At 39.7% G+C, this 24,290-nt stretch overlaps 1 protein-coding gene and 1 pseudogene across 2 annotated transcripts; one reads left to right on the top strand and one right to left on the bottom strand.

Moving 5' to 3' along the window:
* Window positions 1-4,544: 4,544 nt before the first annotated feature.
* On the top strand, window positions 4,545-18,847 carry TTC5 (tetratricopeptide repeat domain 5). 2 transcript variants are annotated; one of them, XM_037039776.1, is made up of 10 exons: window positions 4,545-4,615; window positions 8,100-8,232; window positions 9,106-9,317; window positions 9,662-9,812; window positions 11,058-11,149; window positions 15,000-15,056; window positions 15,595-15,741; window positions 15,920-16,134; window positions 17,188-17,332; window positions 18,151-18,847. In XM_037039776.1, exons 1-10 carry the CDS (start codon window positions 4,565-4,567, stop codon window positions 18,268-18,270), a joined length of 1,323 nt encoding a protein of 440 aa, XP_036895671.1. In that variant the 5' UTR covers window positions 4,545-4,564; the 3' UTR covers window positions 18,271-18,847. The 2 variants fall into 2 exon arrangements, with proteins under 2 accessions (XP_036895671.1, XP_036895672.1); XM_037039777.1 differs by having other exon boundaries at window positions 17,205-17,332; window positions 18,151-18,238.
* A 3,686-nt stretch (window positions 18,848-22,533) lies between these two features.
* Window positions 22,534-23,322, bottom strand: LOC118982628 (60S ribosomal protein L7-like; annotated as a pseudogene).
* Between the last annotated feature and the right edge of the window lie 968 nt (window positions 23,323-24,290).

The following is a 24,290-nucleotide window of genomic DNA, read 5'->3' as shown; positions in this document are numbered from 1 at the left end:
TCAGTCCTTATTTCTACTTAAAAATAGTTTACATTGATACTTATTTTGTGAAGTTGATTTTTGACCATTTATTTAAAAATAAAATTGCTCTTTTTTTACTGTTTTGCCAGCTGTTATCTTGGGTTTACTTATTTAGGAATGTACTTCAACTGTAGAAACCTTTCAATATGTTATTGATCCCAAGAGATTATAGTAAAATACTTTTAAAGATTTATTCCTTGCTCTCCTATGTTAAACAGTGAGCACCTTTTTGATAGAAAAGTTATTCGAAGTATAGAGCCATGAACGAAATTCGAAGGATACTTTCTGTAACTCTGTCCTATTAGAGGCAAGACTGGCTGGGGAGATAGAACATCTTGATGCTAATTATGGCTTTTATGGTTTTGTAAATTTTAGTTTAAACTTTCCAGGCTTTGGTTTTTATATCTGTAAAATGGGGGATTGAATTAAATGATCTAGTAAGCCTTTTGTAATTCTTACATTTTAGAATCTATTCATATTGGTTTGGGAAGAATTACAATAGAATTATTCCAAATGTCAAATCCCATTGTTTTTGGGTAACAAAGTCCTACTGAAATAATTTGAGGATATTTTATATTTAGTTATTGTAGAAAGGCCAGTGAATACTTTTGCTTTACATAATTGAATAGCAAGCAAGCGATGTTTTAAGGGTGTATTTTCACCACTTAAAGGACCAGCACAGTCTTAGAATGTATGCAAACCCACCTATTCTGGGATTCACCACCTGGGCAGCAGCTGGAAGGGCTCCAGTCACACATGAGCAGGGGATGAAATGACTGGAAAAGGGGTGAGCTCCAGGCAAACCGCCAGAAGCCCCGGGGGTGGTATCCCTCCCTGAGCTGTCTGCATATAGCCACAAAATGGTGGAGGGAGTTCCCACCCTGGCAATTACCCAACGTTACACCCACCTACTAAGGGAGTAATGCAGATTTACCTAATACACAGAAACAAACACAGAGAGGCTGCTAAGTTGAGGAGTCAAAGAAATATGGCCCAAATGAAAGAACAAAACTCAAGAAAAAGAACTAAGTGAAATGGAGATAACCAATCTATTAGATGTAGAGTTCAGAACACTGGTTATCATAGTGCTCAGAGAACTGCTTGAGTATGTTTTAAAAAAGGGAAATGAAATTTACACTAGTGAGATAAAGAATAATGCACAGGAAATCAGCAGAGAGGGGAAGGAAGCTGGGATTCAGATCAACAATTTGGAACTTAAGGAAGAGATAAACATTCAACTAGAACAGAAAGAAGAAACAAGATTTCAAAAAAATGAGGAGAGGCTTAGGAACCTCTGGGATATCTCCAAAATTGCCAACATCCAAATCATAGGGATGCCAGAAGGAGAAGAGGAAGATCAAGAAATTGAAAACTTACTTGAAAAAATAATGGAAACTTCCCTAATTTGGTGAAGGAAATAGATATATGAGTCCAGGAAGCACAGAGTCCCAAACAATTTGGCCCCAAAGAGGACCACACCAAATCACATCATAATTAAAATGCCAAAGGTTAGAGATAAAGAGAATTTAAAAGCAGCAAGAGAGAACCATGTAATTACTTACAAAGTAGTTTCCATGAGACTATCAGCTGATTTATCAAAAGAATCTTTGCAGGCAAGAAGGGACTGGTGAGAAGTATTCAAAGTGATGAAAAGCAAGAACCTACAACCAAGTTCACTCTATCCGGCAAAAGTATCATTTAGAATGGAAGGGCCCTGGCTGGTGTAGCTCAGGGATTGAGTGCAGGCTGCGAAACAAAGGGTCACCAGTTTGATTCCCAGTCAGGGCACATGTCAGGTCCCCAGGGCGGGCGCCATGTGAGAGGCAACCACACATTGATGTTTCTCTTACTCTCTTTCTCCCACCCTTCCCCTCTCTCTAAAAATAAATAAATAAAATATTTTTAAAAAAGAATGGAAGGGCAGATAAAGTGCTTCCCACCTAAAGCAGCTAATAGCAAGGTAAAGCTAATGGACTATATTACCATCAAGCATTATTACATGTTAAAGGGACTTATTTAAGAGAAGATCAAAACCATGAATCTTAAAAAAGCAACAAATACACAACTATCAACAACTGAATCTAAAAAAAAAAAACACCAGCAAACAACAGAACAAGAACAGAATCAGATATGGAGGTCATTTGGCAGGTTATCAGCTGAGAGGGGAAAGGGGAGAATGGGGAAATGGTGCAGGGATTTAGAAGCATAATTGGTAGGTAAAAAATAGGCTGGGGATATTAAGAACAGGATAGGCAATGGAGAAGCCAAAGAACCTATGTGTACAACCCATGGACATGAACTAAAGGGGTGGGATCACTGGAAGGAAAGAGGTTCCCAGGTGGAGGGAGACAAAGGAGGAAAAACTGGGACAAATGTAACAGCATAATCAGTAAAATATATTTAACCCCCAAAATATTGTGCCTGTGGACCCTGAAAAAGAAGATGCCTACTATGAAGGGTTCTTGGTGGCTAACTGGGCTCAAATTAAAAAGAAATAAGAACCCCAGAGTCTAGCCGCCATTTCTACGCAGGGGCCTTTTACACAAACTGCACTTTAGGGAGGAGCCTGCACTTAAATATCTGCCTCTGCTTGAACTGCTAGCCTGTACTGTGTTTCTGCCATCTGAGCCAGCCCTTATAAAGGGATTCCTGGAATTCTATTACAACTAATAGGACTGAGGCTTTCCCTGTTCCCTTGGAGCTACAGAACTATATCCCCATCAGCTTCTTCATTGATCAATCAGAATGGCTCCATTTTGACCAATCAGAACAATGCCTTTTGAACCAATCAAACTAAGAATTTGGAGTCCTCATTTGAATCAAGACAGACCAATCACAGACCAGGGCTGGGACTTCTGTCCAGTTCACCTGGGGCTCTGAAGCTCATTTTCCCTTTCCACTGAAGACTGGAGATTTTAGCTCCAGTTGTTTTTTCCGTTAGAGCTGAAACCCAGAGATGTCTTCCCAGAGCACAGTGTAGTAAACCAGTACAGGGCAGAGCAGACCAGTGAGGTCACAGCAGAGGTGTGTAATCAGAGAGAGGCCTGGCCCCAGGGCTGCCTCACAACTGTGCTGTTTTCATAACTGTGCTATATCACAATTAAGCTGTTTTGCACTGAATAAAGTTTCCTTCTTCACCACACCCCATACTGGGGATTCTGGTTGGTGTTGAACTGGGGCCAAAGACCATTGGTTGACATGCCTGAGAAAGAGGATAAAAAATCTTGACTTAAAACTTTTAAAACATCCCTCCCTATTTCATAGCAATCACACAGATTTTTATAGATTACAGTACAAAGTATTTTTCTTCCATACACAATTTTAAATTTTGTTGGAAAATTGTGTGAGGATCTTTTATGTACATTCATGATTTCTTTCTTGAACTTTTGTTTCTTCCTTTAATTTCACAGAATTGGTCTGTAGTACAAGTAAGCCACAATGAAAACTAAAAAGTAAGGAGAAACATTGTTAGGACTATTACATGCTATTTTTAAAGAAAGTTACTTATTATTGAAATGTTTAATATATTCATATGGTATAAATTCAAAAGGTACAGAAAAGGCACCTGTTTCCCAGACACTCACTTCCCTTTTCTGGAAGCAGTTACTGCTGCCAGTGTCTTATGTCTCTTTCGGAGATAGTCTATGTAGAAGTAGTTTTGTTAATTTAAAGATTATGCTTATTTTTTAAAAAAGATTTTATTTATTGATTTTTAGAGAGAGGGGAAGAAAGGGAGAGAGAGAGGGAGAGAAACATCGATGCGGGAGAGAAAGATCACCCATTGTCCCTTGCACAAAACCCCAACTGGAGACCATGTGCCTATTTTGAGTAGCTAATACATATACATAATAAAAAATTCAAAAGTGTACACAGTGAAAATTTTCCTTGCCCACCAGCAACTCTCGGTCTGCCTGTTTCCCTCTTCAGAGACTTTCATTGTTTCTTATGTAACCTGCATATATACTACCTGTCAATAAGTATTACTAGTGTACTTATATACCATTTGTGTATTAGTAATAACACCCCAAGTGTAGTAATACCACCCCAAGTGTAGTAGATTTATTAGGATAGTGTGTTCAAAATGATAAAATTCCTCATACATAGAGAATGGCTGTAAAGTTTGGAAAATATTCAGACACATTCCCTTACCATTGTACTACATTCCCTTCAAATTTTAAACTTGTAACACAGGCATCCACTGTCTTCAGCTGTCTTCTTTTGGGGGGATACTATTTATAATCCTGATACAAATAAGTAGGGGAATATGAGACAAAAATATACATACGATTAAACTGAGAACATCTTGTTTCCAGGATTTTGGAAATAAACACCTTTATGAACTCAAGTGATTATAGAGCATCACCTTTGATCTTTAGTCATTGGATTGAGTTGGTTTGGAACAATATCCTTCCATGAAAACCAGTTTTACTCAGATGCAGGTAAGCCTCCGGCACCCTAGATGTCGCTGTGGCTCCATGATGAGGGTAGGGATGAGACTCTCTGGTTAGGAAGTTGGGGGCGGAGTAGCGAGAGTGGCCGGGAAATGATGGCTGATGAAGAGGAAGAAGTCGAGAGAATCTTGCAGAAATTGCAGGTGGGGGCCACAGGTTAAAACCTGTATGTTCTTTTGTTATCAGGGAGAAGCAGGGAACTCACTTTATGCAGTACCCGTGAGTTCCTTGGCACCTGCGGGACGCTGCGTTTGTCCGTACGGTTACTATAACAATTTCCGAAGGTGCAGCCGCAGCCTGCGGCGGCAGCTTCCCTGCAGTGGTGCAGCCCCTGGATGTGTTGGGACCTCCTGCTGCCGACCTGGCCTAATTTCAGCCTTGTATGCTAGAGAATTTGTTGTTCCTAACTTTACTCCTGCACATTCTTGTGAAGTTTTTTCTCCTCGATTTACCCGTAACAAATTGCATACACATGTTAATGGTAGATCTCCAGGAGCTGTTACTACAGGTTGTTTTGATACCGCAAAGGCCATTTCTTCCTTACTCCTCTGCTTTGAAATTGGCAACAGTCACAGTAATGGTTTGCACCACATGTGTCTCTGGTTACTCCCTTTAAGACTTAATAGTTTAAAAAAATAATTAGTTAATTAATTGATTTGCACACTGCGCAGTCCCAGTTTGGGGTCTGATGCAGGGGAGACCAGATTCCACTCAGTCCACAGTTGACTGCCGTTTTGGCTAGGATTAGTCGTTTGTACAATGTAGGTAGGAGCTAACTCCTTGGCTCGCTCTTTAGCTTTCTTTTAATGACCCAAGATTTTTCTTAAATCTCAGAAATTCAGTTCTTTGCTTTCTAAGACAGCCTGGAATTTAAACATTAGACCTGGGACAGGCTTGTAATTTACTTAAAACTTTTAATGCAAAAACTCAACACAGATGAGTTTTTGTTGTTTTTTTGAGCGGATTAAAATAACACGTTTTAGAATGTAAGCTTTATTTCACTTCCAGTAGACTTGGATTAACTTAATTATTTTTCTAGTGTGACCAGCTGAAATATAGAAATATCAGTGTGTATATTTTATATATACATGCATATTAGTGTGTGTATGTATATGTACACACTAATAATATTTCATATGTATATGAAAACCTGAAAATGTATACTAAATAGTGGTTATCCCTGAGGTTGTTGGGGGTGATGAGGTATTTTTTAATTTGTAATTTTACATGTACCTACTTAAATTTAACTATATAATCCATATAGTTATCTATAGATATATAGCCATGAGACAAAAGTTAGTAAAATGTTCATTCCAGCAAAACAACAGAACCAAGCAATGTATTGTATGTTTGCTTTAACAAATACAACAAACAAATAAACAATAAGGCCCTCTCTAAAACTCCTAATTTGCATCTATGCTGATTGTAGGGAAAAAGAAAGGGGATATAATTTTTGCTGAGAATGGTGTTTTCCTGGGCTCACTTGTGGTAGATGCACTAAGCAGCTTGGTAGAGGATGCTTGGAGTATCTCAGAGTGGATGGGGAAGGTGCAGGAATGGAATAGAGGAGAGGGAAAGGATAGTGATGTTGCTGTCCATGGGAATGGTGACAAGCTGTGATTTCATTCTTATAGACATCTTAGGGTACAAGTGATATATAAAAGTATACTTTTCAAAGTGTATTTTATAGATCATTTTTATTACAGTCATCTAGAGTGCCCATTCAAGTGCAGAATTTTGAGTTTTGCTGAAACTACTAGAATGAAAATCTCTCGTGCCAGGTCCTGGAAACAGACACACTAAAATTTGAAAAGCACTACTGCACAGGGTGCTAGTCCATTCTCCTGGTTTTGGGTAGGGTTTTGAATTAAGTGCAGGACATAAGTATTTGTTAGAGACAGGGATGATTCATTAATTCATTCAGTTAACATATTTAATGAGAGCCTGTTGTGTCCTAAGCCCCATTGTAGTGCTCAGGTACAACTAAACAGATTAAGTCCCTCCCATCATGGAGTTTACATTCCAGTGGTGGTGACAGATTATAGACAGTTAATGGTAGGCCACTGGATTTCACATGATAAGTACTATGAAAAAAATAAGAGCGTGATTTAAGAGTGGACAGAGGAAGAAGGGGCCCTTTAGTTTGGGTAGTCAGAGAAAGCCTCTCTGAGACATTGATATGTGAACTGAGATCTAAATGATGATGACCAATGAGCCCTGCAAAGATCTGGGGAAAGAATGTCCAGGCACAGTGAGTGGCATGTGTAGAGACACCAAGGCAGGATTGAGCTTGGTGGATTTGAGAAACTGAAGAAAAGCCCATGCGGCTTGAGTTTTGTAGGCGGGAGGGAGAATGGTAAAAAGTGAGGTTTGTGGCCAGGTGAGTAGTGAGAGGTCCAGTCATACAATCCTCTCGGCCATAGCAGGGAGTTAGATTTTATTCTACCATCTGTCTACAGAGGGAAACTATCTGAAGGTTTGTGATATGAAATGTGTTTTTGTAGGGTTACTCTCACTACAGTGAGAAGAATGGGAGAGAGTAGAAGCAAGATGACCAGGTAAGAAGAAGTTATTGTACTAGTCCAAGTAATGATACTGATTTAGACCAGGATGGTCACGGTGGGATGGAAACAGGTAGATGGATTTAGGATGTGCTGTGGAGATAGTTAAGACTTGATGGAATAGTATTACTGTATTTTGCTGTGTACAATATGCACTTTTTTCCGCAAGTTTTTTAGGGAAAAATAAGGATGTTCATTATGCATGGGTATAATGAACACATACCATGGGTATAATAACAGGTATAATAATCCCGTGTATAATGGGCACAACAATGTGGGTGTGCAGTATACATGGCAAAATACGGTGTATATTTCTGTTACAGGACTATTTCCTGAAATATATAAATCTAGTTTCAGGAAAGACTAGATAATGAGAAACCTTTGGTGTCACAGGGAGACTTAGAAATATTTAGGAGAGAACATTTACTTGGAAAGAATGCAAGGGAGTTAGAAGGTGACTTGACAAAAACAAAACAAAGTAATGAAAAACACAAATACTTAACAAAACAAAATCCTGCAAAAATACCAAGTTTATCAAGTTTAAATTGGTCTATTTGTCATGGGGACCCAACCACTCTCACATGTTTGTCAAGGTCACAGAGGTCATGTATTTAGAGATGCTAGCATAGGAAGTATCAAAGATAAGAATTTTTTGTTAGAAGTCCTGTTTTAAGGTAAATTTAAAACTTTTATACTTTGGGAACCAGTATCAGATAGGATTAACTTACTAACTTTTGTCTTATCTCAAGTTGCAAAGTGTTTCCCACCTTTTGACTGTGGTATGTGAATTGTTTGGCCATATTAGAAGCCCTAGTGGGGCTGGGAGAGAGAGAACTATCATTGTGGTGCAGAGACTGGCATGGGACAATGCGAGAGTGGGCCTGGGATACCGGCCGTTGTTTCTTATGATCTGTGGCATTTGGATAGACCTGTCTATCTGCCTCTTGGGTTATTTCTAGTTGAGATAGAGAATATTTTTAGGCAAAGATTTGGTATAGCTAACCAGTCTCATATATTCTTGTCTGGTATTCTGTCCACTTAATGGTACCATCCTTATGCTTTCTAGGAACTGGTGGATCAGCTCTATTCATTTCGAGAGTGCTATTTTGAGACCCACAGTGTTGAGGATGCTGGGAAGAAGCAGCAGGATGTGCGGGAGGAGATGGAGAAGACCCTGCAGCAGATGAAGGAAGTAGTGGGTATGAGTTCCAACAGAGCGTGCAACCCCTTGCCCATCACTGACATGTGATAGCTTTTCTCTCTCTGTATCCTCTTTTGTCCTCTTTGTGGCTGCTACAGCACAGTACAACAGAGTGTTTCTTCTCAGGGCCCCTGTGCAGGATGGCAGCCTTTCAGTCCTCTAAACTAGTTTTTCTAAAGTTTGAGTATAGCAAATGCCATGAAATAAAAGAGCATACTTGTTGCTTGAACTATTACAATGATCTTCTTAACTGACCTTTCTGCCTCTAATTTCTTTTATTTCCAAATCAACTTATTTAATGACTGTGGCCATTATCTTTCTTAATCATTACTTCAAACATTTAATTTTATCCTTTTGTCTGCCTCTTTGCTCAAGTATCACCAAAGATTGCTACTATTGAGTGGTTAAAGTCCAAACCTCTTAACCTGGTATTCAGGTCTCCATATTCTGTTGGATCATGCATTCTCCCATGAACATGCTACATGTTTTCTGCCTTTGTCTTTGTTTACATCATTTTCTTATCTGGAGGGTCTTGTATTTTTTTCCTTTGTGCTTTTTAAAGCCCATTCATGGCTAGATGCATATGGTCTCTTTCACTGTTGTTCTAATTTTCAATGTATATGCTTTGTCTTCTCCACTAGATTGTAAGCCTCTCAAAGGTGGGGGTAATGCTTTCTTTGTTACCCCATTTCTTAACACAGTTCTCTGCCTATGGTAGGCTTTCAATAAGTGGTTTGGCCATAAAGATTTTCCTCAAGTATTTCATTTCTAGATCTGACATGTAGTTATTCATGAGAGAAGGTGACCTGGTCTTATCAGGAAGACTGCTTGGGTTATTTCACTTCCCTGTATCTTTTCCCCTTTCTCCTAGGTTCTGTTCAGGGCAAAGCCCAGGTTCTGATGCTGACTGGGAAGGCACTGAATGTGACTCCTGACTATAGTCCTAAGGCCGAGGAGCTTCTGTCAAAGGCCGTGAAGCTGGAGCCCAAGCTGGTGGAAGCCTGGAACCAGCTGGGGGAGGTGTACTGGAAGAAAGGGGATGTTGCAGCTGCCCACACCTGCTTCTCAGGAGCCCTCACTCATGTGAACTTCCTACTATCCTCTCTGGGATATGAATATCACAGCAGAGCTGTGCTGGGACTAGGAGAAAAGAATCAGAAGGGAAGAAGGGCGGGGGAACAGAACTGAATGAGGAAAACTGGGTCAGGAGACTGAGAAAGGAAGATGATGGGATCAGGTTCAGGGACAATGAAAAGTGAAGAAAAGTTAGCCACCAAGTTGGTGCTTGTAGATGTGGGTCTAAGATAACACATGGCAGTAAGAATTAAGGTGATAAATTGGATTTAGAAGAAGATGGGGATAGACTAGATCTGGAAAGGGGAACTTGAGCCAGCAAGGTTGAATATATATGTCTTTTCCATTTGCAGTGCAAGAACAAAGTCTCCCTTCAAAACCTGTCAATGGTGCTTCGCCAGCTGCGGACTGACTCTGGCGATGAGCATTCTCGCCACGTCATGGACAGCGTCCGGCAGGCTAAGTTGGCTGTGCAGATGGATATCCATGACGGCCGCTCCTGGTGTGAGTGCTCTCAAAAATCTCTAGTCCATTTTTGGAGCTCATTTAATAATTGTGGCCATTATCTTTGTGGCTACACACCAGAGTCATCTGGAGCTCAGCTTGAGTCTGCCTCTGAAGCCAGGCATCTTTTTTTTTTCTTTTTAAAAAGATTTTTACTTATTTATTTTTAGGGAAGGAGAAAAGGGGAAAGAAACATCAGTATGAGAAACATTGATCTATTGCCTCTTGTACGTGCCCCAGCCAGGGACCAAACCCACAACCCAGTCACGTGCCCTGACCAGGAATCAAACCTACAACCTTTTTCTTTGTGGGGTGACGCCCAGCCAAGTGAGCCACGCTGGTCAGGGCAAGGCATCTTTGCTTTGAAGAAGCCCGAAAGGTATTTTGTTGAACCACTATTCTAGGAACTCTTGGATCTTTTCATTCAAGAGAGGAGGCATATATTCTACATAAGCAAGACAGGGCTTTTGTGTATAGTCTGTTCAGCTTTCTCCTTCAGGTCCATGTTTGCCTCTTTATCCCAGTGGAATGTACCATGCACTAAATCGTGTCATCACTAGTTTGTGTTGGGCCTTTCTCATAGACTTTTTGGGTGACCAGAGTAGGTCGTTTCTTGAACTTGGGCTCTGAGATAATCCACCACTACTTCAGTTTTTTTCTCCTCTTGTAGGTGGGGCAGGATGGCTAAAGTGAAGCAGAGTTGGTTATTTCCCTTCTTTACCCTTAGGTCCTGGTTAACTGGTTCCCTGAGGGCAGCCTTGTTCCCTTTTGTTAAGAACAGAGAGCTCTAGCATATTTCAGAATGTTCCTATTTTCAATCCTGCTTGAATAACGGGAATTTTTTTTCTCTTGATACGTGCTGTGGGGATCTGGTTGATCTTCTGAAGGTTGATCTCATATACTGTGGGGGCCTCCTTATGACTGGGACCCCTGCAGTTTTCAACTCCCAGACTTGTCCATGCGGAGCCTCCAGTAATTCATCAATTATAGTTCAGGTTTTCATGTCCCAGCACTGTTTTCTGTGGCCACTCTTGTGTTTCTGTTTTTATAAGCTGTAACTGCCAGTGTTTACCTGTCTGTCCCTCTAGTTTTGGGGGCAATGGTTTGCCTACTGTTGTCCCCTCTGAAACTGATTCAAGAAGAGTTGTGATTTTTCCAGTCACTTCTGCTCTTTACTTATTAGGATGGCATGGTGACTTCCAGGCCCCTTACATGCGTAATGTAAACCCTGTGTTTCTCTTTCAGATATTCTGGGGAATGCTTACCTTTCTCTGTACTTCAATACTGGCCAGAACCCTAAGATCTCCCAGCAAGCCCTCAGTGCCTATGCCCAAGCAGTGAGTATTTATGGTCGCCCTGGCCAGATGAGTAGAGGCAGCAACAGAAGCAGGAGTGCCATTCAGTCTTCCTTGTGGCTCTTGAGCAGGCAGGATGGCAGAGTTTGCTGGCATCTAATGTGTGTGGTTTTGCAAAGCTGTGTCTGTAGAGGTGACTTACTTCTTAGCACTCAAGTATTAGCAGCCCCTTGCAGTGCGGTGCCTCGGTGCTAGATTGCAACTTGAGCCGTGTAGATTTTGTTATAGGCACGTATCCAGATCACAGAGCCTGTGCCAACACGTTCACCTTTTTAAATGGGAAAAAGTCTTTATTAAAGTAATGTTTATTAATACTTGTGTGCATATTTTAAAAGAAATGAAAACTAATAATTATAAATTAGGTGCTATGCCCAGATTAATCATTACATACTATGGCTTTGAATTTCCCACAGGCTAAGATAGAAAAATAGCATATAACTCATTTTGGATCACTTTCTAGGAATTATTTCACTGGGCCTCAAGCGTTGCTTAGGTTTTCAGGCCATTTTTGTGTCAGTAACCACTTGCATGGGCTTCCTTCAGGCTGTGAGTGCCTGGTTACTCATTATTAAAAGATTCTCATTGGCCTTCTGAGCACTTTTTATTTAGGCTTTATACTCACCTTTCTTCGTTTGCTTCTTGCTTTTCTTGATGCAGAATTGCTTTTTAACTTACTGATTTTGCTCTGTGTGGCAGAATAAAGAATGTGGTTACCTTATATTCATATTTGCAAGTTAGGAACTGTCCTTTTTTCAGTCAGGGAGCTTTTAGGCAGCAGTGTTATATTTTACTCTAATTTCTTAATTTGATTAATGTTTATACTTTAAAGAATAGTATGTTGTACTTCCTTTAAAATTTTGTATTTGGCTTGTGCTAAAATTTAACCCTGAATTTCTTCACCCAAACTTGCATTTTAAAACATATTTGAGCCAAGCATTTAAACAGTATTAATTCATGTTGTTTGTGCTTTTGTTGTGTGCCAGGCAATGAATAGAGTTTAAAAAAATAAAATGAACATAAGTCATAAATGTCACCAGCACTTTCTTCATGGCACATTGGTCTGTACTGTCATGTGGATTCTGGCCACCTCTTTTTAAAAAATTTTAATTGTTCAAGTACAGTTTTCTGCCTTTTACCCCCAACCCTCCCCACCTCTCTCCCATTTCCACCCTCGCCTCGTTATTGTCTGTGTGTCCTTTATACTTGTTCCTGCAAACCCCTCCCCTTTTCCCCTGAAATTCCCTCCCCTCTGGTCACTGTCAGCCTGTTCTCAATTTCCGTGTCTGGTTATATTTTGTTTGTTTGTTTGTTTGTTTTGTTGATTATATTCCTGTTATAGGTGAGATCATATGGTATTTGTCTTTCACTACCTGGCTTATGGCATTCTCTTTAAGTTAGAGAACCAGAGCTGGGCTTTCCATATGTATGTTAAGGGGGCTTGCGTATATCGACATGATTCTACCTGTGTCTGGAGCTGGGCTCCAGAAGAAAAGCATTAAATCAACATTATTTCTTTTCTTTTTTCTTTCTTTAAGAATTGTTTTTAATTGTGCCTGTGCCATTACCATTTAATCCCCTTATACCCTGCCCCCACCACCCCACAGTCACCACATTGTTGTCCGTGTCCGTGAGTCCTTTTTCTTTTTAGCTCAATCCCTTCACCCCCTACATCCCCCAATACCTGTCATGCTGCTGTCTATCTGTGAGTCTGTCTCTGTTTTGCTTGTTAGTTCAGTTTCTTCATTAGGTTCTGCATATAAGTGAAACCATATGGTATTTATCTTTTTCTGACTGGCTTATTTCACTTAACATAATGTTCTCCAGGTCCATTCATGCTGTTACAAAGGGAATAATTTTCTTCTCTTTTACAGCTGAGGAGTATTTCATTTTGTAAATGCCTGTAGTTATTTTATTCGCTCATCTAGTGATGGACACTTAGGCTTCTCCCATATCTTGACGATTGTAAATAACGCTGCAACGAACATAGGGGTGCTTACTTATGTTCTTTCAAAGTAGTGTTTTGGGTTCCGTTGGATATATTCCTAGAAGTGGGATCTCTGGGTCAAAAGGCAGATCCATTTTTAATTTTTTGAAGTATCTCCGTACTGCTTTCCCCAGTGGCTGCACCAGTCTGCATTCCCACCAACAGGACAGATGGGTTCCCCTTTCTTCACATCTTTGCCAGCCCTTGTTGTTTGTTGATTTATTGACGATGGCCATTCTGGCAGGTGTGAAGTGATATCTCATTGTGGTTTTAATTTGCATTTCTCTCATGATTAGTGACGTTGAGCATCTTTTCATGTGTCTACTAGCTGTGTGTATGTCCTCTTTGGACAAGTGTCTGTTCAGGTCCTTTGCCCATTTTTTAATTGGATTTTTTTGTTTTGGTGTTGAGTTGTGTAAGGTCTTCATAAATTTTGGATATTAACTCTTTATCAGATGTATTGGCGAATATGTTCTCCCATTCTGTGGGTTGTCTTTATTTTGCTGATGGTCTCCTTTGCTGTGCAAAAACTTTTTAGTTTGATTTAGTCCCATTTGTTTATTTTTTCCTTTGTTTCCCTTGCCTAGGGAGGGATATCAGATAGAATATTGCTATGAGCAACGTCTGAGATTTTACGGCCTATGTTTTCTTCTAGGACTTTTATGGTTTAGAGTCTCATATTTAAGTCTTTAATCCATTTGGAATTTATTCTTGTGTGTGGTGTAAGAAGGCAGTCTAAATTCAGTTTTCTTCATATACATGTCCAATTTTCCCAATACCATTTATTGAATAAACTATCTTTAGCCCATTGTACGTGCTTGCTTCCTCTGTTGAATATTAATGGACTATAAAGGTGTGTGCTTATTTTGGGGCTTTCTATTCTGTTCTGTTTATCTATATGTCTGTTTTGATGCCAGTACCATGCTGTTTAAATGACTATGGCCTTACAGCGTAGTTTGATGTTAGTAGTGATTTCTCCAACTTTGTTCTTCTTTGTCAGTATCACTGTTGCTATGTGGGGCATTTTGTGGTTCCACATAAAGACGTCATTTCTTTTTTTATTTTAATTTATTTTATTTTTTATTTTTTATGATGTACGTTCATCATTTTATTAAATTTTTTTAATTTTAATTTTTATTATTATTTTTTATTTAATTCTTGTTCAAGTACAGCTTTCTGTCTTATATTCCCAGCCCTGCCCGTCCTCTGCCCAGTGCTCCCCACCTCCCTCCCTTTCCCGCCCCTCACCCTTAGTTATTGTCCATGTGTCCTTTATACTTGTTCATGTGAGTCCATCCCTTTTTCCCCTGTGATTCTCTCCCCTCTCCCCTCTGGACCCTGTCAGCCTGTTCTGTATTTGAGTGTCATTGGTCATATTTTGCTTGCTTGTTTGTTTTGTTGTTTAGATTCCTGTTAACGGTAATATCATATGGTATTTGTCTTTCACCGCCTGGCTTATTTCGCTCGGCATAATGCTTACCAGTTCCATCCATGGACATCATTTCTTTTTTAGTCTTTCCTAATGTATACACCATCATCTCCCTATTAAAATATTTTTAAAATAAGAATGCTTTTACATATTTCTTGTCTCTTTGTACTATTGAATGGATAAAGTAGAATCATATGTTAAAGTTTCATGCACATATAAAACCCTTAGCATCCTTGAGTTTTCAGGGACTGTGTAATATACCACACAAACAACTGCTGTACATCAGTGTAGGCGTAAGTAATGTTTTGACAAGGAAGAAGCTTGAGTGTTTCCAGGGAGAGGAGATTTAGGACACTCTGGGCATGGCCATCCTTAAGGCTGAGACAGGATGCACTGGCGATCTTTTTGTGCCCCTGTAGGAGAAGGTTGACAGGACCGCTTCCAGCAATCCCGATCTTCATCTGAACAGGGCAACGGTAAGGCCTGAGGGGACGGGGCAGGGGCGGGGGTTGTCTGCAAGTCTAATACATCTAGGTCTTAGCTTGTGAGGATAGCTGAGTGTTCCTAGGGGCAAGGTGGGGTATAGACTGCAAGAGAACTGTAAGATTGCTTGTACGAAGAACTAGCTCAGTTTAACTTCAGTATTTGGTGGAACCATTAGAGGGAGAGGAGTAGGGGTTGAGGGTGAGGGGGTGTACGTAGGGGCTAGGGTGGGACGGTTTAGAAGACTTTCTGAAATTCTCATTGTAAGTATAAAAGTAGAATGAGCCGATATATGCGACTTAACCATTTTAGAGTTTGGAACTTAGGTTCTTTGAAATGACTCCATTTGGGTGCTTGTGATCACTATGGCCATGGTGTTGAGGTGTTTAGGATCTCTTCAGGATGTTCATTGTAGGACAGGAACACAACTGTCCTAATTCATTGTGTCATTACTCTCCCCCTTCCCTCCCCTGGCATAGTTTGTGTTAAATATACTTGTAATTGGGAGGTTTTTGGTGACTTGTTGTGCAGTTACATAAATATGAAGAGAATTATGGGGAGGCCCTGGAGGGCTTCTCTCGGGCAGCAGCACTGGACCCTGCCTGGCCAGAGCCCCGACAACGAGAGCAACAACTCCTGGAATTCCTGAATAGATTAACCAGCCTCCTTGAGAGCAAGGTAAAGATGTCTAAAGGCTGAATCCTGCTTTTTTATGCTGCTGTACATCAATCAAATGAGAATAGAATAGGCTTTGGCAGTAGCGACCCTAAGAAGTGGGTAGGTGGGAGGGAAGGACTAAACTCTCAAGGGGAGTGACTAGTTCCTAGCTTCTTAATTATATCGCCTTCCTTTGCAGGGAAAGGTAAAGCCCAAAAAATTGCAGAGCATGCTGGGAAACTTGCGCCCAGCCCATCTAGGTCCTTGTGGTGATGGGTGCTACCAGTCAGCCTCTGGGCAGAAGGTGACCCTGGAGCTCAAGCCTCTGAGTGCACTGCAGCCTGGTGTGAACAGTGGTGCAGTGGTCCTGGGGAAGGTGGTGTTCAGCCTTACCACAGAGGAGAAAGTCCCCTTGTGAGTTTCTCTTGCCAAATTTCTGACCTTTTTGAACTACTGCTCTCCCTTCCTGACCTTTCCCTGACAGTTGAAGACATAATTAGTGGTCATAGATTAGTGAGTTCTGCTTCCCTTTGTGATTGTCTCATGAGCAGGTGATGTCTGACAATCTCTGTAGATTCTGTTACTACCCATTTTCCCCCATTTCAACAAATAGTTATTGAGCATCAGCTCTATGTGTTGTAGGGAGTAAGAAAGAGAGAGAGAGAGGAGTGTAAAGGACTCAAGTAAAGGGTGCTTATAATCTAGCAGAGGAAATGAGTTAAGCATAATCACTTAGAAAATTTTTAATTCTTGAAAAATCAGGGTTTTATCAATGCCATCATTCCTTAGTCCTTCACTCATTTCCAGAAAGTTCTCTCTCCTTTGCAGTCAGTCCCTGTTCTTGTTCCCACATTGAGGATTAGTTTTCTGTTTTGACCCAGCCATTTTTCATTCCTTTAAGATTTAGCTTCTTCAAGGAAAGTTTTCCTGCTTTTTGACCTTGATATTTCTCCCATGCCCAACCTTTGCTTTACTGAATTTGTCATAATAGGAAAGTTATTCTAGGACCTGTCACAGTTGTATTGTATAAAGTGTTGGGTTAGTTGTCTGACTCCAGCTAGACTGTTAGCTCATTCATAGCTGGATTGGTGTCTCACTGCTAAGCACAATGCTTGTCATATAAAGTTCAGCAAAAGTGTGTGGAATTAAACTAAATTGGCAGTCATGGTTAGAGAGTTTGATGAAGGTTGTGATAGTGAAATTGACAGACCAGGAATAATGTTTCAGCTGCAGCATTTTGAGCTAGTTCATTGTTAGTAATTGTTGAGTGTTCTCACTGTGCCCATGTCTTAAACAAACGAGGACTCAGATGTCCACGGTAGGTGATGATACCTGTCATAGGTTTTCAAAATGAGTTACTAAGAAAGCACTTATTTATTTTACTGGTATTTTAAAACCACCGTTTTTGTTCTTTCTTGCCCATTTTCCTTCCCTGCCCCCCCCCCTTAATGTATTTTAACCTGGCAGTACATTTGGCCTGGTAGATTCAGATGGACCTTGCTATGCAGTGATGGTGTACAATATGGTGCAGAGCTGGGGAGTGCTCATTGGAGACTCTGTGGCCATCCCTGAGCCCAGCCTCCGGCTTCACCGGATTCAGCACAGAGGAAAGGTGAGTGGTGGCTAGGATTCTCTCTCAACTTACAGGTTCTGGAAGTAGGTCTGAGTTTATTCTTTTAAAAAATATGTAAAGAAATGCATTTAGGTGTCTGTGTATAATATCATATGTATAAACACTTATATATATGTAATTTTTGCTAAATAGGGAAACTACCGGTAAAGAGAAAGGATGAAAAAGTGGACTGAATAGACAAAGAAATACCACATGATATCACTTCTATGTGAAATCTAAAGAAGCTGAACTTTGTAGAAAACAGAATAGAATGGGGGTTGCCGTAGGGTAGAGGAACTGGGGGGCGTTGTTTAAGGGTGCAGACTTGCAAGTAGTAGGTAAGTATGTCCCAGAGATCTAATGGACAGCGTAGTGCATTTATAGCTGGCAGGTTAATTTAGGTCCTTACAAACAGTTGGACGAAGAGTTCTGCAGAATTTCCACTTGGCTGGCTGCTATGTACATCCAGTTATAATTGTCAACACTGTGGGAAGGGCAGGTTCTGTGAGAGCTGGTGGCACCCTTTTGTCAGGCAGTGCCAGGAACTTGTCTTTTTTGAAGCAGAGAATTGCCTCATTCCTGTAGTGACATTCCTGGCACCCTGCCTGCCCCAGATTTTCCGTCTGAAGATTGAAAACTTTGGGAAAGTCATTATCTCCTTTCTTAGGTCAGCTTTGTTGAATGTGAGATGGAGGTAAGGGGTAGTACTGGTTATGGGGAGAGGAGGAGAGAGCCACAGGTGGTGTACCCCCATGTGGGAATTTCTTCCATCTTAGGGGCTATGATATGATGAACCTCTGTATGTTTGTCTTTTCTAGGACTATTCCTTTGCCAGTGTTCGTGTGGAGACACCTCTCCTGCTGGTGGTGAATGGGAAGCCTCAGGGCTCCAGCAGCCAGGCTGCTGCTACAGTGGCCTCACGGCCACAGTGTGAATGACCTTACTTAGCCTGCATGGGAAAGAGGGAATGGAGGCACGGAGATACGCTCTAGGGCACTCGTCAGCTGGGTCAGCCACATCCAGTGCCTCACCTGGAATGGGGGACTGTTAGATGACGACCTTCCCTTCCTCTGCCCTGAAAGACTGTGTGTCTTTTCTTTCTCTCGTCTTAACAGGTTCTAGCTCTCTCTGGGGCCACATATTCCTGTGTCTTTCATTGCTCTTCTATGTTTTAGGCAAAGAGCATGGAACTGGTCAAAGTGTTGGGATCTTGCCATGGGACAGAGTCCCCAGGGTTCCTGTTCTTGCCTCCTTCCTGAGCCTCATGTGTATATATCATTTCAGTATTTATTGCTGAGGGAGGGGGCTTAATTTTATAATGGCTTGGTTTTTGAGCAACTTTTATTTTTATTTTTAAAATTTAGGTTTATCCCCTTCTTTGGGGCTGGAACAGAATTAAATATGTTTGGAAAATAATAATACCTTGTTTGGCTTGCTTCATTCTCTCCAGGCTTGGATTCTTGATTTTTAGGATCACTTTAGTGGATCAGAGTAGTACCCCACCAGCTCTTCCCCCTGAATACATACTAGTTTGTTTCTCGTCCAGTTGACAGTTCTGGTGGTCCCAGAGAGCTCCCAGGCAGCCCAGGGCAGAGTGGCAGCTCCACAAAGTTGCTGGGAACCAGCTTCCTTCCATTCCCCATCTGTCAGCCCTGGAGGTGGTCGTTGTCATTGTCCAAGATGACTCTTCTAATAGTGATGCTAGACTGAAAGACCAGGGAGAGGTAGATATTTGTTTTCTTTTTTTAGATGCTGGTGATAGACTTTATAACAGTTTCTTTTAATATTCTTGTGAAAAAATGGGGATATGTGAGAGAATTAATAGATAACTAAATGGTATGTTAATTGGATATAGATGAACTTGGAAGAAAGACTTAATCTTGTTAAGTTCTTAGTAAGTGATTTGTATATCATTGATGACTCATTCAATTTATATAGTGTAAAATGCAGAGGACTCTTCCTAATGGATGACAGAATAAGCATGTACCTATCTAAAAAAGGGCAGAAGGGCTGAATCTAGGATGGAATTGAGCCCATTCTTTTGGTCCAGAGGCCATCTTTATGAGGTATATGTGTAACATCAAGTATCAAAAAGCACTCGAAGTTTTAGTAGATAAGGTAAAGTCAGTATGAGTAACCAGTGTGATACCGTTGCAAACACACATGTTTTGTTTAGAATACACTGTGAATCTGGTAGCCAGAGGTAGTTTTTAATACATTGCCTGTCAGACCATAGGTGGAGCCTTGTATTCAGTTCTGGTTGTTGATTTCAAGGCCTGCAGTCCAGGAAGAGCGATGAGGAACTTGAGGGGGTGCAAAATATCTTGAGAAGTAGTTTAAAGCAATTGGTGTGTGTGTGGTGGGGGTGATGTATGCCGTTAGGGTCAGCAGAGAGATGAGATCCAGTGACTTCCCTTTTCACTCAAGTCCTGAGATGCTGTGTTCTATGTTGGGCCAGGCTGTAGAAAACTGGCCAGTAGGTGATAGAAGCACAACTTAAATGACTTTGTGATGAAATATATGAACAAAGGAACATGTAAAATATATATGTACACTTTTCTTTTTTAACAGCTTAAGAGGTAATTAAAATACTTGTGAAAATGTGTACCTAGCTTAAAAACTAGAACATCGCTAGTATCTTGGAAGCCCTGTTTGCCTTTTCATGATCTCCTTTGTTTCCATAGCTGTGTAATATCTCAGTGTACGATTATGCCAGTATGCACATCCTACCGTTAAAGGATATTTGGGTCTTGTTTTTTATTTTTCCTATCAAGGGAATGCATTATTAATATTTTGTACATGTCCTAATGTGTAAGTACAAGAGTTACTTTAATAGCTTGTTTTCAGAGCATTAGAATTACCTGGAACTTTTTAGAAATGGAGATTTTGAGGCCCCAATCCTTGAATTAGAAGCCCTAAGGAAGAGTCCAGCGACCTGTGTTTAACAAACCCTCCCAGTGATTCCGACACACACTAAAACGCGAGAACCATTGTTTCAGAATATTGGCACAAGTGTGGGATTGCAGGATTATAAAGTATACACGGGCTCAACTTCATTGAGAAATACCAAACATTACCAAAGTGCCTGCACCAATTTATGTCTCTGTTATCCATGGATGAGTCTTCCCAATGCTCCGTATCCTCTGTTGGATGTTGTCTTACGTTTAAGGGGTTGCAAATACAGGAGGTTAGAATGATAGGTCCCGTGCCTCCATCTTGACCAGAAGTTTTCTTCTGTCATTTTGTGTGCTTTAAACATCTAACAGTTTTTTTTAGCTTGTCTTATTACTTTCTGAATTGGATCTTTTTTGAACAGAGTTCTTAAATTCAATGTTACTGAGTTTGCAATATTTTCTTTTATGGGTAGTGCAATTTATGTTTTAAGAAGTCCTTCTCTACCCTGCAGTCATAAAGACATTTTACTTCTTGTTTTATGAATTTTTGTCATTATTTTCTTTCATGACTTTTTGTTATGGTTGTAGTAGAAGTATATCATTTTTCTGATAATGACAAATTAATTGACCGAGCACCTTTTATTGAAGAATCCATTGTTAAAGCCCAGTGTACTTTAAACCAACTTTTCATAGTTATGTAGGGCTGTTTCTGAGTTCCCAGTGGTCATTTATTCTGGTCTGTTTATCTCTGTGCCAGTACCACATTGTTGTATGGGTTTCTAAAAGTCAGTATCTGATCAGACAAGTTTCTTTCATGTCGTTCCTAACAAGTGGCTCACTTACACTTTAGAATTAGCTTGCAAATTTCCATGAAAAACTTTGGAATTTTTATTGGTATTATATTCAATTTATAGGTCAATTTAGGAAGAGTAGACGTCTTAATAACTGAATCTTCTTATTCATGTTTTTTTCCAGTTGTTTAGGTTTTCTTTGATGTATTTTAATACAATTATATACTTTTCATAAAAAGTCTTATGTATTTTGTTAGACTTAATCCCAGATAGTTCTTCATAGTGTTTGATGCTATAGTGAGTAGTATAATTTTGAAGATTGCATTTGATAACTGTGATTGGGAATATAAATACAATAGGCTATTTTATATACATCTTTGTGTCTGTGATATTTTTGGAACTCTCATTCTAATTGTTGATTTCTTCAGGTTTTCTGTGTACAAAATGACTATTTTTGTGTCTTTTTTGTCCTTCTATGTTTTCTTTTGTTGTCTGGACTAGCTAGGACCTCTGCTATGCTGAATAGAAGTGATGATAGCAAGTATGCTTTTCTTATTCCTGTACTTGATGGAAATATTTTCAATATTTCAATATTAAATGAGATTATTGTATGGTTTTACATACATGTGCTCTTACATTCCAAGCTTGTTTTGAGTTTCATCATGAAAAGGTATTAAATTTTATCTCATGCTATTTCTGCATCAATTGAAATGGCAAATGATTTTTCTTCTTTAATTCGATAATGTGATGAATTAGAGCACTCAACTTTGATTAATAAACGAAATTTGCATTCTTGGTACAAACCTACCTTGGTCAGGGTATATATATATTTATACATCGCTGGATTGTGTAATATTTAGGATTCTGTATCTGTGGCTCACAAGTGATGTTAGTTTGAATCTATACATTTTATTTTTTAATCTATTCTCGTCTGGTTTTCATACCAAAGTTATATTACCCTCATACAATGAATAAAGAGTTTCTCTTTTATGTGTTTATTTGAAAAGTTTATATAAAATTGGTTTATCTTTTTTCTTGGGTAGTAGTTGCCTATAAAATCATCAGCACCTGGCATTTTCTTTATGGAAAGCTTAACTGCAGATTTAAATTCTTTGTTGTTTATTGGAATGAATTATGCAAGCTTTCTCTTGATTCATTTTTGATAGTTTGTATTTTTTCTAGTAATTCATTTCTTTTTTTTAATATTTTATTTATTTATCTTTAGAGAGGAAGGGAAGGAGAGAGGAAGGAAACATCAATGTATGGTTGCTTCTGGTGCATCCCCTGCAGGGAACTGGCCCCTGCTGGACACTGGCCTGCAACCCAAGCATGTGTCCTGAACTGGGAATCGAACTGCGATCGTCTGGTTCACAGGCCCGTGCTAAATCCACTGAACTACACCAACCAGGGCTCTAGTAATTCATTTCATTTAAAATTTTAAATTACCGCTAAATTATTTGTAATGTTTATTTTTGATCCTTTTTTAATCATCAATTTTAAAGTAGTTCCTGTTTATTAACTGACCAGATTACAGAAATGACCACCGTAGATACCTTAGTTCATCCTTCTAATAAGCCCGTTGATCTGGTCCTCCCTGTTACCAGCATCTCCACCTTCTACAAAGTAGGTGATCTTTTTCTTCATTCCACCTTGTGGAGAAGATAATTTGAAGGGCCATGGGAAGTTGTTTGCGTCTTTGAAGTGTTTTCCAACAGTGTAGGTCTCATGAATCAGATCCTCCACGCAGATGATGCCATATTTACCAAGAGATCAGGCAATCAATGCCTTATCTGTCAGGGCAATTCCTTTTCTGTTGATTTTCCCATACCCACACTTGTAGATCGATTCATTTACTGACTTCAGGTTAAGGTACCCCCATGCAATGTATGGTTCCACAGTCCTCAGCATGTTAATCGAAGCCTTGCTGAGCTTAACAAAGGTGCCATTGAAGATTTGGCAAAGGTGAAGGAGCTGCAGCACCTTTCAGACCTTGGTGCTCACATCACTGATACCTCTGATCCTGATGATAAATGCCAGTTTGGGTTCTGCAGGTACATAGAAGTTGCCAGCTTTTCTTGCCATTCTTGCCATTCAGATCTCAGATCTGTACATCTGCCTATATTCCTTGTGATGGTGCTTAGCTTTTTCATAGATACGCTTCCTCCTGGTCTTTTGAAGCATCTTTCCGGCAAACTTCTTTCTCAGGTGCTTGATTTTCAGCTCTGAAATTCCTCTGCTTTTTCTTAAGGGTTTCTGGCACAGTAGGAACCTTCTCTTCTGCGCCCTCCATGGTTCCAGCTGGAAAAAAAGTAACTCCTGTTTTTTTCTTCTTTGCAGTAACAGTATTTTTCCCCTTTTTCTCTACTGGTGATAGCTCATTTGTATCTTATGTCTTTTCTTTCAGTCATTTGTCTCTTAAAAGTCTTCAAATACTTTGACCCTTTTGTATGTTTTTCATTAGTTTTTATTTTTATCTTCATAATATCCTTTTTTTCCTCCTTTCCAACTATTATAAGGACTGCCTATTTTTGAGCTAGAGTATAGTTTTTCTAACAGACAACACTTCGTTGTTTAAAAGTTGTAATCTATTATTTGTGGTGTCGAGCATTTTTAAATAAAGTCTTTGTTAGCTACTTATGAATTTTATGCGAAATGTAAAAGGGAATCCCAAGACTGAGGAAACTGTTCTAAGGGAAAAAAATGTAGGGAGATAATGTTTAGGACATGATACAGCACTCTCTACATTCTATATTATATGGCACATGTTTTATTATATAATAATTACTTACTTGTATGGTTTGACCTCTTTAAGGACAGACACTGATTTATACTCATGTTTGAGTTCTAGACATTATCATACACATCTGTGAGCATTAGACATTGCCTGACTCACTAACAAATAGCTAACTGGCTTGATAGATGGTGGGTTAGGAAAATATGATATATTAGTCTAAGTAGAGGGCACTGACACCTTGTATGCAGAATAATAATGATTTTGAAACTATTCTGTTGACTTGAAAAACCTATGAAACACGGCTCCTGCTCTGGTAGTTGTTCTTTTTGTAGGTCAACATGGTCTCTAGCCTTTCAGTGAAATACTGGAAATTGTGGTATTCTTTATTAGAATATGAGGCATGGAGGTCAGAATTAGGAGGCAGGAAGGCATATATCAATCATGGTTCAATCAGGGGAGCAGAATCTTTATGAGTTATGGGACAAGGGATTTATTATATAAATTAGCAATTTATGCAATTGTCACAGGGGCTGTAGGAG

Source organism: Sturnira hondurensis, unplaced genomic scaffold (assembly GCF_014824575.4).
Source record: "Sturnira hondurensis isolate 20B ecotype Veracruz unplaced genomic scaffold, ASM1482457v3 Scaffold0025484, whole genome shotgun sequence".
Lineage (NCBI taxonomy): Eukaryota > Metazoa > Chordata > Mammalia > Chiroptera > Phyllostomidae > Sturnira > Sturnira hondurensis.
The sequence above is the reverse complement of the archived record's forward strand: the minus strand, read 5'-3'. Positions and strand labels throughout refer to the sequence as shown.